We start from the raw sequence: 11,936 nt of genomic DNA on the forward strand, positions 1-11,936 counted from the left end.
CGCTCTCTATACACAGTTCGCGCGATTGCAAAGTGAAAGCAAAAAACAAGCGCAATTTCAAACGCGATTTCAATATGTCACATATTGACAGTGGCTCACCGATGCCAATGACATAATTACCCAGCTACATTTCCGAAAGAATGCAAAAGCATTGACATATATTTTTCCTTCCTACGATAGCCCGACGGGCAGGGCAGAGATAGATTTTGGTAGTCCGACTGGAAAAATCGCTAGCCCCGGGATGTCGGGCTAGCGATATTGCGAGCCCTGTATCTGATTGAGGAATCACTCATCTTTGGAAAAGAGAGTTTATTACAGAGAAATGTCTCTTTCCAAAATAAAAGCTATACTATCCGCTTCTTCTGGGCTATATTCTCAGCAGCATATTAAACATATAAGGAGAATCATGTGCTAACGGCTGTCTAAATGACTCAGCTAAAGTTTGTAGCATGCTTGCTTGTTGTTTTTGTCTGCTTCCACTTGTCTTTGCACTAGGATGATGTCGGAGTAAATGTGCAGTCATATTCGTTGTGTTACCACTAGTGCTTTCAGGTTAATCTCGTTGAAATGACCTTAACTCCACAACACGGCAAATCTCCGTTAACGACCTACCCCTGATCGCCCCGTGCATGGGGCTAGACGGCCAACACGTTAACGAGCTAACTGCGCTAACACACTAGTTCCCACCCATGTAATTGAGCATTGCGTGGCACATCCAACATACTGTTTTACTTTAGTCCATGACGCGCTTACCTTCAGGGTCATACGTCACATGAAAACCAAAATAATTCCAAACGCCAGATCTGAATGAGGGTGGGGGAGGTTCAATTTGCCATGTTGCAAGGAGAGCTTAACTTCTGTCTCGCTAGCTTGCCCTGCGCTCTTCCTTCTGACGACGCTGTCTGTGTTGAGCGCTCAGTGGATCTGCGCTCGACAGTGCAGCCTAGGCGGAGTAGTCGAACGCAGATTCACTGAGCGCTCATCACAGACAGCATCGTCAGAAGGAAAGTTAATAAAATAAATTACAAATTTTGTATTGTTCGATACATATGCGTACCGAACCGAAAGCACTGTATCGAATGGTTCAATATCGATACGAATATCGTTGCACCCCTAATATATATATATATATATATATATATATATATATATATATATATATATATATATATATATATATATATATATATATATATATATCCCCACTGCTGTTCTGCATAGGCCTGAACCCCCTCAGTGAGATCATTAACAAGACTGGCTACGGATACTGACTACGGAACGGAGCAGTTGTCAGCCACCTCCTGTACATGGATGACATCAAGCTGTATGCCAAGAGTGAACGAGACATCGATTCACTGATCCACACTACCAGGCTATACAGCAATGACATTGGAATGTCGTTCGGACTGGAGAAGTGTAGTCGGATGGTAACAAAGAGAGGGAAGGTAGTCAGAACTGAGGGGATTGAACTACCAGAAGGCAACATTGCAGACATAGAGGACAGTTACAAGTACCTGGGGATCCCGCAGGCGAATGGGAACCATGAAGAGGCCGCTAGAAAAGCTGCAACCACCAAGTACCTGCAGAGGGTCAGGCAAGTCCTGAGGAGTCAGCTGAATGGTAAGAACAAGATCCGGGCCATCAACACGTACGCCCTGCCCGTGATCAGGTACCCTGCTGGGGTAATAGGCTGGCCAAAGGAGGAGATAGAAGCCACTGACATAAAGACAAGAAAGCTCCTTACCATGCATGGAGGGTTTCACCCCAAGTCCAGCACCCTGAGGCTATACACTAAGCGGAAGGAAGGGGGCCGGGGACTGGTGAGTGTCAGCACCACAGTCCAGGATGAGACAACGAACATCCAAGAATACATTGGGAAGATGGCCCCAACTGACCGAGTGCTCAGTGAATACCTCAGGCAGCAGAAACCCAAGAAAGAGGAGGTAGACGAGGAACCATCATGGAAGGACAGGGCCCTGCACGGTATGTACCACCGGCAGATAGAGGAGGTGGCTGATATCCAGAAATCCTACCAGTGGCTGGACAAAGCTGGACTGAGAGACAGCACAGAGGCACTAATCATGGCAGCACAAGAACAAGATCTGAGTACAAGATCCATATAGGCTGGGGTCTATCACACCAGGCAAGACCCCAGGTGCAGGCTGTGTAAAGATGCCCCAGAGACAATCCAGCACATAACAGCAGGGTGCAAGATGCTAGCAGGCAAGGCATACATGGAACGCCATAACCAAGTGGCCGGCATAGTGTACAGGAACATCTGTGCCGAGTATAACCTGGAAGTCCCGAGGTCAAAATGGGAGATGCCCCCAAGGGTGGTGGAGAATGACCGAGCTAAGATCCTGTGGGACTTCCAGATACAGACGGACAAAATGGTGGTGGCTAACCAACCGGACATAGTGGTGGTAGACAAAGAGAAGAAGACGGCCGTAGTGATCGATGTAGCAGTTCCGAATGACAGCAATATCAGGAAGAAGGAACACGAGAAGCTGGAGAAATACCAAGGGCTCAGAGAAGAGCTCGAGAGGATGTGGAGGGTGAAGGTAACGGTGGTCCCCGTGGTAATCGGAGCACTAGGTGCGGTGACTCCCAAGCTAGGCGAGTGGCTCCAGCAGATCCCGGGAATAACATCGGAGATCTCTGTCCAGAAGAGCGCAGTCCTGGGAACAGCTAAGATACTGCGCAGGACCCTCAAGCTCCCAGGCCTCTGGTAGAGGACCCGAGCTTGAAGGATAAACCGCCCGCAGGGGCGTGCTGGGTGTTTTTATATATATATATGTGTATATCGTGTATATATATATGTGTGTATATCGTGTATATATATATGTGTATATCGTGTGTATATATATATATGTGTATATCTGTATGTATGCAGGTGTATGAATAAGTTGTACATATCTGTCTTTATGGGTGTATCTGTATGTATGCAGGTGTAAGAATAAGTTGTACATATCTGTCTTGTGTAAATGTAAATCTGTCTGTGTTATTATGTAAATACTTGCTTACGCTATTGTGTATTTCACACGGAGAGATACCAAACTGCCTTTCATTGTTCTTGTAACAGTCACAATCCGGTTGTTCAGTGATGACGCGATGAATCCTACTTCCGGGCCTAAAGTAGTCTGCGTTTAATATGGCTTTTGTGTTGTTAACATGTTTAATGTTTTGTATTTTCTTCTATTTGATCTCAAAAAGCTCCTAAAACAGTCAGTGATCACTGTTGACCTCCCTCGGCTTTTATTACCGCTAATCATTTATTTAAGCTCAGTTTTTAAAACCTTAGGATGTAGCTACAGCCCAGCCCATGCAGCAGTATATGAATGACTAACCTCGTATTGTGGATGGATTATCTCAGTTGTTCTCCTGGCTGAAGTTTGGTCCTTTTACAGCATCCTGCCATGCGATTACATTTGTTCCTGACCACCGAGAACACTCACGTTAACGTTTATCGAGTGGGAAAAAAAAGTTAGCTTGTTTATATTATGCTAACATAGCTGTGTCGCTAGTGGTCACGTAGCACATCATTATATCAGCTAGCCAAACTTCAGTAACCCTACAAACATCACTGCTGTTTAGTTTTCTGTCTTCATTTATGTTGGAAGTGATAACAGAGCTGTACGTTTTAATTTGTTTCCAAAACCCCGCAGTCAGGACATGCTATATTGTATTTAGATAGAAGCTAGCGAGCTAACTCCCTGCTAACTTCTAACTCCGTTAAATGTCATAAATTCCGTTTTCATGGATGCCTGGATGTTAAACTCAATTGTTACACCTAGTAGAGCAGAACGCTGATCATTTTATTAAAGATGAAAGACTTTAGACAGTTTTTCAACTCTCAGTAATGCCATAGTGATCATTTGATATATGGACCTGCAGCGGAGTTTAGGTCCAGACACGGCTAGTGACGTCAGACTGAACAATCGGATAAAGAGCTATTCTATTCTATTCTATAACATTCACAGAGGCTGTAAACGTGCATGTCCTGACAGTGGTTAGTTGGCAAGCGCAAGGCCTCAAGATTACCTACACACTTGGATTTGCAAACATATTCTATAAAAGCCTATAAAGGCTAGCTTTAAGAGTGTAATACTCCAACCATTCATATTCCAGTCGTTCCTCTCCTTTCATCACACTATTCACTTAGCAAGTGTGTCAGAGGTAGCACCCTAAAGAACTGAAAGGCAGCTATAATGTTCTGTAAACAACAACTGACTTCACACGAAGAAAGCTCCAGACTCTGGAGTGCAGTGGCTTTAAATAAAGACATTCTCCTGAACAAAAGCCCGTCATAGCAGGAATAGTTCAGTGGAGCACGCTGTCATCTTAGATCTTTTAATTGTATGCATTAGGGTGTGCATTGTAGTTTGTGTCTGTAGCTTTTGTTTGTTTTGTTTGTTTTTTTCCCACTAGTACTGGTTTGGTGACTAAAGCAAAGTAATGCCAGGCAAAGTTAGCCCTGCAGCAGACTGGTGACCTTTCTGGACAAGCAGAAAAAAACTGAATGATGGATGGATATATTGCTTTGATAAATGGCCACAAAATGTTACTCACACCAGTAACTTTGGGTCTGAAAACATGTCTTTGCATTGCTGTTTTGTTTTTTTACCTAAAAGTTCAAACACCAGTTAAAATTACTAGTATATGCAGACTTGCAGGTTTGTAAAGCTGTTCAATTTAGTGTCCGTGTTTATTTCTTATTGGACATGAAGTGTAACAGTGTTGTTCTCTTTGGCAAAAACTAGCAAAGTGACCAGTTTCCCACATAGATACAGTATGGCATCAAGAGACAAAAATCAGAGATAAGATTCTAATTCCCAGACAGTGTGCTGTGATCTGTATAAAACAGCATTAGAAACATTCTAACTGGTCCTGGAAGATCAGTTAAATAAAAGTGTGTCTTTAGGTTAACAGAGAATCAAGAGAGCAGCAGGTCAGAGCACCGTCCATATTAATTCATCTAAAAAAAATCTTGTGTTGTGTTCAAAACACTTGTCAGCACCACTTTTTTCCATTCCTGTCATTACATAAAGAATTTCCCAGAATATTGCAAATTCCTACTTTCATGTTATGAGGTGAAGGGAATGAATGGCGGAGAAATAGGGCAGGGAGGGAATAGAGGTATGGCCCTATGTGTGCACGCCTGACTTTAATAAAACATCTTAGGTTTCAAATAGAAACCAGGCCAAGGGAGTGGAGGGGAGAGAGAGGAAGATGAAAGACAAAGAGCTGATGTAATGTTAAGGATGGTGACTGAAATGCACATTGATAAATGGTGTACCATAATAGGAACATTTAAACATGTGATTATAAAAAAACAGCAACATATTTGTAAGTTAATTGTTTTTTACATTTTTCATTATTCCACAGCAGAACAGTTTGTTACTGTTTTTATGCTCAATCCAGACACATTATTAAAACTTCTTTACTCACTACACAGCAGTTATACATTTAAGTGCATTTTTTGTGTTTTTTCTTTCTTTTTGGGTGAGCTGCATACATGGGGCTTATTTTTATTCTTCCTATAAGACATGTGACTATAAACAATAAAAGTGGGCAAAGTAAAGACGCTTGATGACACAATTATCTCTTTGTAGAGCACTGTTTGTACACTACCTTGTAAAATCTTGTGCTGATTAAGAGGGAAGCGGGATGAGATTTAAAAAACATTCACACATCCACTGGAAAATTAGTTGGAAATTTTCAATGCAGTGCTTGAATTTTCCACAGTTTTCTACTGTCCTGTGTTTTTTGGCACTATAAAACAATAGTGTAATGTGTCTGTCAGCAAACCATATTCGCCTCAGATATGTTTGTATATGGGAGACTTGCGGCTGTGCATGTCATGCTTCACTGCAGCAGACTGGGTTTCACGGGCTAAAAACGATGCCATAAACACAAAGAAGTGGCTGAACTGACTTCTTATCTACTCAGAAATAGTCACCCTGGGTGGCCTGTGCTAACCTCTCACTTAACCTATGGGCCTTTATCCCTGGGGAGGATGATCATTACAGATATGAAAAGCAAAGGCACTATAATGAGGCTCTAGGCATTATATTTTGCATACATATTTGTGTTTATGGAAATAAAGTTTTGTTTTTTTTAGCACAAGCTCAATTATGGCAAAAATGATACTCACGATTATTTTCACTGAAATTGAGATCTTGATTATTTGACGATATTTATTTAACAATAACAATGTATTGAATAATGACTTTAAAAAGATTGTCAAAAAATAATATAAAATAGTGTGCAAATACTGATAACAGTGCAAATGTTTGCAATATAAAAAATAAAAAAAATGTAAACATCTATGTTTAATGATCTTTGCAGTGTTGCTCTGTGGTGCAGCTACGACACCGTAGCAAAGTTTACACACTATGTCTACTTGATCCACGTCTGACTCCGCGAACCCATAATGTTTCTGCACCACTGAAGTTTTTTACCTCTCTTTTCAACCAACAGCAGTCACTCTCCTCTCCAAATAACTTCTGCTTAGCTTTCCGAGCTTCCCTCGGGTCCTCTTAATTGTTGTGACGCGTGTTCGAAATGCAGAGAGGTGCGCTCGATTTGCCACACAGCGCGAGAGTAAAGCACGAGGGAGGGGCTAATAATCGGCTCAGTCATTTTTACTAATCCTTGAAAGCCCAGATCGTAATTTAGATTTAAATTCGATTAATTGAGCAGCCCTAGCATAAGTATGTGTGTATCCACCTCATTGTACTTTTCTATATTTCTGTGTTCTTTGATACTTGAATTTCTTCCTTTGGACATGTTTTATGGAACTGTTGCATTTGTTATTAGACAAAACGAATCTAAGTTTGAGTACGAGGCTGACAAAATTCTTAAATAATATTCATTTATTTCATAGAGTAGTTAATTATATTACCTGTAGAGCTATTTATAAATTACCAGGGTTTATGTTTCAATTTGTCTTGTAAATATGGGCACCTTAGCAAGCAACTAATGGTTGACACTAACCATTTTCTATTCCACTTATGTCTTTCAGATTTGCAAGCCTTTCATCGCCATGATACAATACTTCCTGCTCTTTGTCCTGTCTTCTGGGCTGGTGTTATCATCTGACTGCCCAGCAAGCTGTGACTGCCCAATGCAGGGGTCTATATTCTGCATTAATCTTCCTGCCCCCATTGTGCCTCGTGTCCCAACAACGACACAAAATCTCTACATCTTCCAAAATGCCATCATTACTTTGGCTCAAGAAGACTTCAAAGGTCTAATGGAGTTGGAGCTTTTAGATCTGAGCCAGAATGAGCTTACAGAGATTCCAGATGGTGTATTTGAGATGTTGTCAAAACTGAAGAACTTAGACTTGTCCACTAACCAGATTACCCATATATCCAAAGGCAGTTTTTCTGGCTTGGTACAGCTGGAGAGGCTGTATCTTCATTCAAATCGCATACAGAGCATTCATTTGGAAGCTTTTGAAGGTTTAGAAAAGTTGCTAGAACTAAAACTGCAAGGGAATCAGCTAACCTCGCTCCCATCACTTCAGTTCCCCAGTCTTCTCCTTTTAGACCTCAGCAACAACAATATTCCAACTTTGAGTCCCTCAGACCTACAGACTCCCCACCTGGAGACACTTAAGGTGGCCTCTCTAAAGCTTACTACTTTACATGAGGATCTCGTAGCCTCCCTGAAGAATCTTCATGAGCTAGACATTTCATCAAACCAGTTAGCTGAGGTGCCCAGGGCCCTAAAACATGATTTCCTAAAAGGGCTGACCAAGCTGAGCTTGGCTGGCAACCCATTGGGGGATCTGAGGGTGGAGGACTTTGATAAATTATCTGGGCTTCAAGAACTGGATCTCAGTAGTCTAAATCTCCAGGGATTCCCACCACATTTTTTTCACACTTTCCCCAAGTTGAGAACCCTGACAGCAGCTAAGAATCCATTTGACTGTTTGTGCCCATTAGCCTGGTTCCCTGTCTGGCTAAAAGAGAAGAAAGTGATTCTTGAGAGACATGAAGAGACCAGATGCCACTTTCCTCTAGTTAATGCTGGGAAGATGCTTTCAGAACTGGATCACAAAGATTTTGGATGTCCATCAACCACAACATTGCAAATGGGCTCTCCCATTGGAAGTACTTCTGTTCCACAGTTGCCATACACATCTCCAAGAACAACCCATACCAATGCTATTCCTCCTCCTCCACCACCTAGTGAAGAAACTATCTCTCCAAAAACAGAACCTCCAGTCTTCCCAAGCTCCACCAGTGGGCAATATGAGCACTTTTGTCCACCAAACATCTGCCTTAATGGTGGCACTTGTTATTTTGACCCAGTGGGAGAACTCGGCTGTTTGTGTCTGTCAGGGACATTTGGCCTCTACTGTGAAAATATGGATGATGTTCCTCAACCACCAGCAACTGAAGATTCTATAGTTACCACCGAGATACCTGATAAACTTGATGCCATCAGTTCACGTCAGGTGACCTCCACATCAATCCTTCTTGACTTGCATCGGTTTATCAAGTCACAGCCGCATATTCGTGGCATCAAGTTGACCTACCGTAACCTCTCAGGGCCTGATCGCCGATCCATTACACTGAATGTTCCACCCAACTATCCTGAATACACTTTACGTGGTCTGAGACCAAACTGTACCTATTCAGTCTGTGCTAGTCCTTTGGGAGAGAAAATCAGCTCTCGGGCCAACAACTCTGCTGAAATGGGGTCATGTACAGAGGCTCGTACCGAAGGGATTCCAGTGACATCCTCAGAGCCCTGGGTGGAGACACAGCCATCTATGACATATACTCTCATACCTGCTTTAGCTGCTCTTGCACTGGTGCTGGGATTTGCTGTGGTGGCTGGGACAATCATCTGTCTAAGGAAAAGGAAGCAGGCCAATTCTGGATTGGAGCCTGAACTGGGCCCCACTGATCCTGATCCCATGGAACTGGAGGGGAAACCTTGTCTGGAGAATGGAGGAAACGGTACAACACCCCTCAAACAGCCGGAGATCGATCATTGTTTTACTCCTCAGCCACTTCCATACATGCAACAAAACGGGGGGTTGGACTATGTAGCACTCTTAGTGCAAGGCCACTGCCCTTCAAATAACAATGTTACGTCACTAAAACCATCTTATTTCTAACTGTTGGGAAGATTTTGTAAAGACTCCCCTTCCATAGTTTCTGATCCTGATATCGCTCACTTAGTGATTGAAATCGAATTTTCAGTCCAAACATCCAAAATTCAAAAAGTGGCACTTACTATCCTTTCAAGGTCAAAAGGTGGCACAACAAAGTGGATGATTTATTTCAGAGTCAGTGAATGGTAAAATTACGATGACATCATATTGGAAATTTGCAAAATGAATGGGAAGTGGTTTAAAAGTCATCAAGCAGGATTAGATGGTGGTGAAACCTAACTGAGTGCAATTTACTAGAAAGGTCTTAGCGAACTGAAAACGGAAGTGCCTTTTGCATTGACGCAGCTGTAACTGACAGTTCTTTTTTAAAATGTTTTTGTTTATAAAACAGAAACAATGTGACTGAGTTGTAATCCTGTTGCTGGATTTAGTAGATATGGTATGGGGAAAGTGCCTGAGTGTTTGAGCTACAGAACTGGATCACGTCACTGGTGTATATGAAAACACCTGGACCACACGTCCCAATACAAACTGGAGTTTCAACCAACTCTGACCGCACCATAAGGATTATAAAAAGATCTTGCACTGAAAAAAACATTTGGATTTTCCTTTCAAATGTTCCACTTATAGACTGTCACAAGGTTAATGCTCAAAAGGAAGTGGAATTAATAAAAATATTTTGAAAATCAGCATTAAGCTGAAGACCATATGAGCTGTGTGAACTCTATATTATGTTGTGGACAGTATCTGAAACAAAAACATGCAAGTGTCTTGTGCAGATTTGGATTCTTCTGACCCATCAACCATAATTCTGCCACATCATTTGTTTTTTGTGGGAAATATATTTGCTGTGAAAGGTAAATGGGAACGGACTTTGCCTGCATTGTTCTGTGCCATCAGAGGCAGATTATTAGTGTTTAGTTGATATTATGGTATTCCATTTTTGTCATGTATTTTTGTATTTTTAGCATGTCTTTTGTTTTTTTTGTTTTTTTTTGCAGTATTGCTAACATGAGTTTAAACAGTAATTGTCCCTGCCTATAAACCCATGCATAAATGGTGGATTTTTGACTGTCCTGAGTGGAGAAGTAAATGGAGAAGTAAATCAAAGCTAAAGTTCTCCAAAGATGAGATCCAAAAGCAGCGAGGAGTAATTAAATATCTACTAAAAGCTGATTCATAAAACTACTTTAATTAAAACTCAGCCATTCTTACATAAAATACAGACTGCTTTTTGTTTTTTCCAAAATTTAAACTGAATGTAAAAGTTCAGTGTCAGATACTTTAGTCTCTCTGCCAGGTCTGCCTCCACTCCACAAAGACATAGTTAAACAAGGCTCAGACTGTTTTTGAACAGTAAAGATCCCTAAACTGTTCAAAGGCCTTCAGCCTCAGAGCTCACTCCTATAAAGCAGCACACACGTGCCAAGAAAGGAAGTTCAAAGATTTAGAGTTTTAGGCACTAGTTTTCTCCTGGGGCTGCTGACTGTATCGTTCCAGTGATATCGTCTAGACAGTGGCCCCTTTAGCTTTTTGTTTGCTATTACCCTCTTACTTGTCTGCCACTTGACTTTAATCATCATCATTGTGTGTTTTTGGTCAGTGACTATTATTGGTTTGTGTAGTTTTGCTTGTTTACTGCCAACCAGACTGTGAAATGTAAATGCTAAAAGCAATGAAATGTATGTGTTTTATTTTTTTTCTCCTGTCTGGGGTAGAGATTAAATAATTTTTTGCAGTTTTTTATATCTTCTTCCTTAAAAAAAAGGATTCATACTCTATCACTGAGTATAATAGGTTTACAGAGAAATGCCTAAGCAACATTGCTCCCGAGCCTTACCGACATCTTTTAGTGTCATATTACATGCTGATGTGGATTTCGAGAACAATAGAGCCTTTATTTTGTCTCACAACATATGGCATTGCATCAAATTACAAACTAAAAATGAAGCACCATGCAATCAATTTTTGTGAGGATTTTGACAAAAAAAAGGCCTTATTTGATTCTTAGTTATCTAACAGCAGTAACTTACATGAGTTTGATTGTTCAGATGTGTATGTGTGTGTGTTTTCACGGCTGTTTTTGTGTCCCCTTTTTTATGCTTCCAACCCCATATTGTCCTTATATAATACTCCCAAAGTGTCCAAAATCAAGCACCCATTTTCAGTTTTCACTGTTTTATTTTGTCAATTCTCCAGTCCAAACAAAGCCACAGATGTTCATGTTTTCCCCTTATCCCAACATATCAGCTGAAACACTCGCTGTGTTGCTTTGGACAGTCGTAGGAGAAGGAAATGTTTGAAATATTTTCAACATGCTTGTTACACTACTTTCCCTGTTTATTTAGGGAAACTTGTATTTTTGTCATTGTTGTATGTTTTTCTTCTGTCTGTCAATAGCATTTCTGTGTACATTTTTTTTTTGCCATAAAAGCAATGCTGAGAAAACGAACAGTATTAAAATGCTCTGATGATAACACGACTGTGGTTTTGTGTTTGATCAAGAGGTGTTGGCTGAGGCCTGAAGATACTTTTATAAGATCTTTCACTGCAGTGTATCCTGCCAGTGTGGTTTAGAAGAATTCGAGCTCATTTTGAGGCTTTATGTTAGTTTTAAATGAACGCGAGTGTCGTCATAGAAATATGGTAAACAACTGGGAAAAGGGTTTCCATTAACAACAGGAGCTGATTACACGCAGCCTGTAACTCCTTATTACCTCATTACACACATGCACACGCTTAAGCTAACCTAAACCACAACATGATTACTTTGTGACGTTGTGTTGGTTTGTGGATGGAGGTC

General features: G+C 41.1%; 1 protein-coding gene across 3 annotated transcripts in view; it reads left to right on the forward strand.

Moving 5' to 3' along the window:
• vasna (vasorin a) overlaps window positions 1–9,856 on the forward strand; it is a 39,354-nt gene extending 29,498 nt beyond the window's left edge. For all 3 annotated transcript variants that reach the window (XM_080881636.1, XM_080881635.1, XM_080881634.1), the window contains one exon: window positions 7,025–9,856. In XM_080881636.1, coding sequence (XP_080737762.1) covers window positions 7,046–9,136 — 2,091 coding nt within the window. In that variant the 5' untranslated portion in view covers window positions 7,025–7,045 and the 3' untranslated portion in view covers window positions 9,137–9,856. The remainder of the gene's footprint in view (window positions 1–7,024) is intronic.
• The last annotated feature ends 2,080 nt before the right edge of the window (window positions 9,857–11,936 follow it).

Source organism: Rhamphochromis sp. 'chilingali' (assembly GCF_963969265.1).
Source record: "Rhamphochromis sp. 'chilingali' genome assembly, chromosome: 4".
Lineage (NCBI taxonomy): Eukaryota > Metazoa > Chordata > Actinopteri > Cichliformes > Cichlidae > Rhamphochromis > Rhamphochromis sp. 'chilingali'.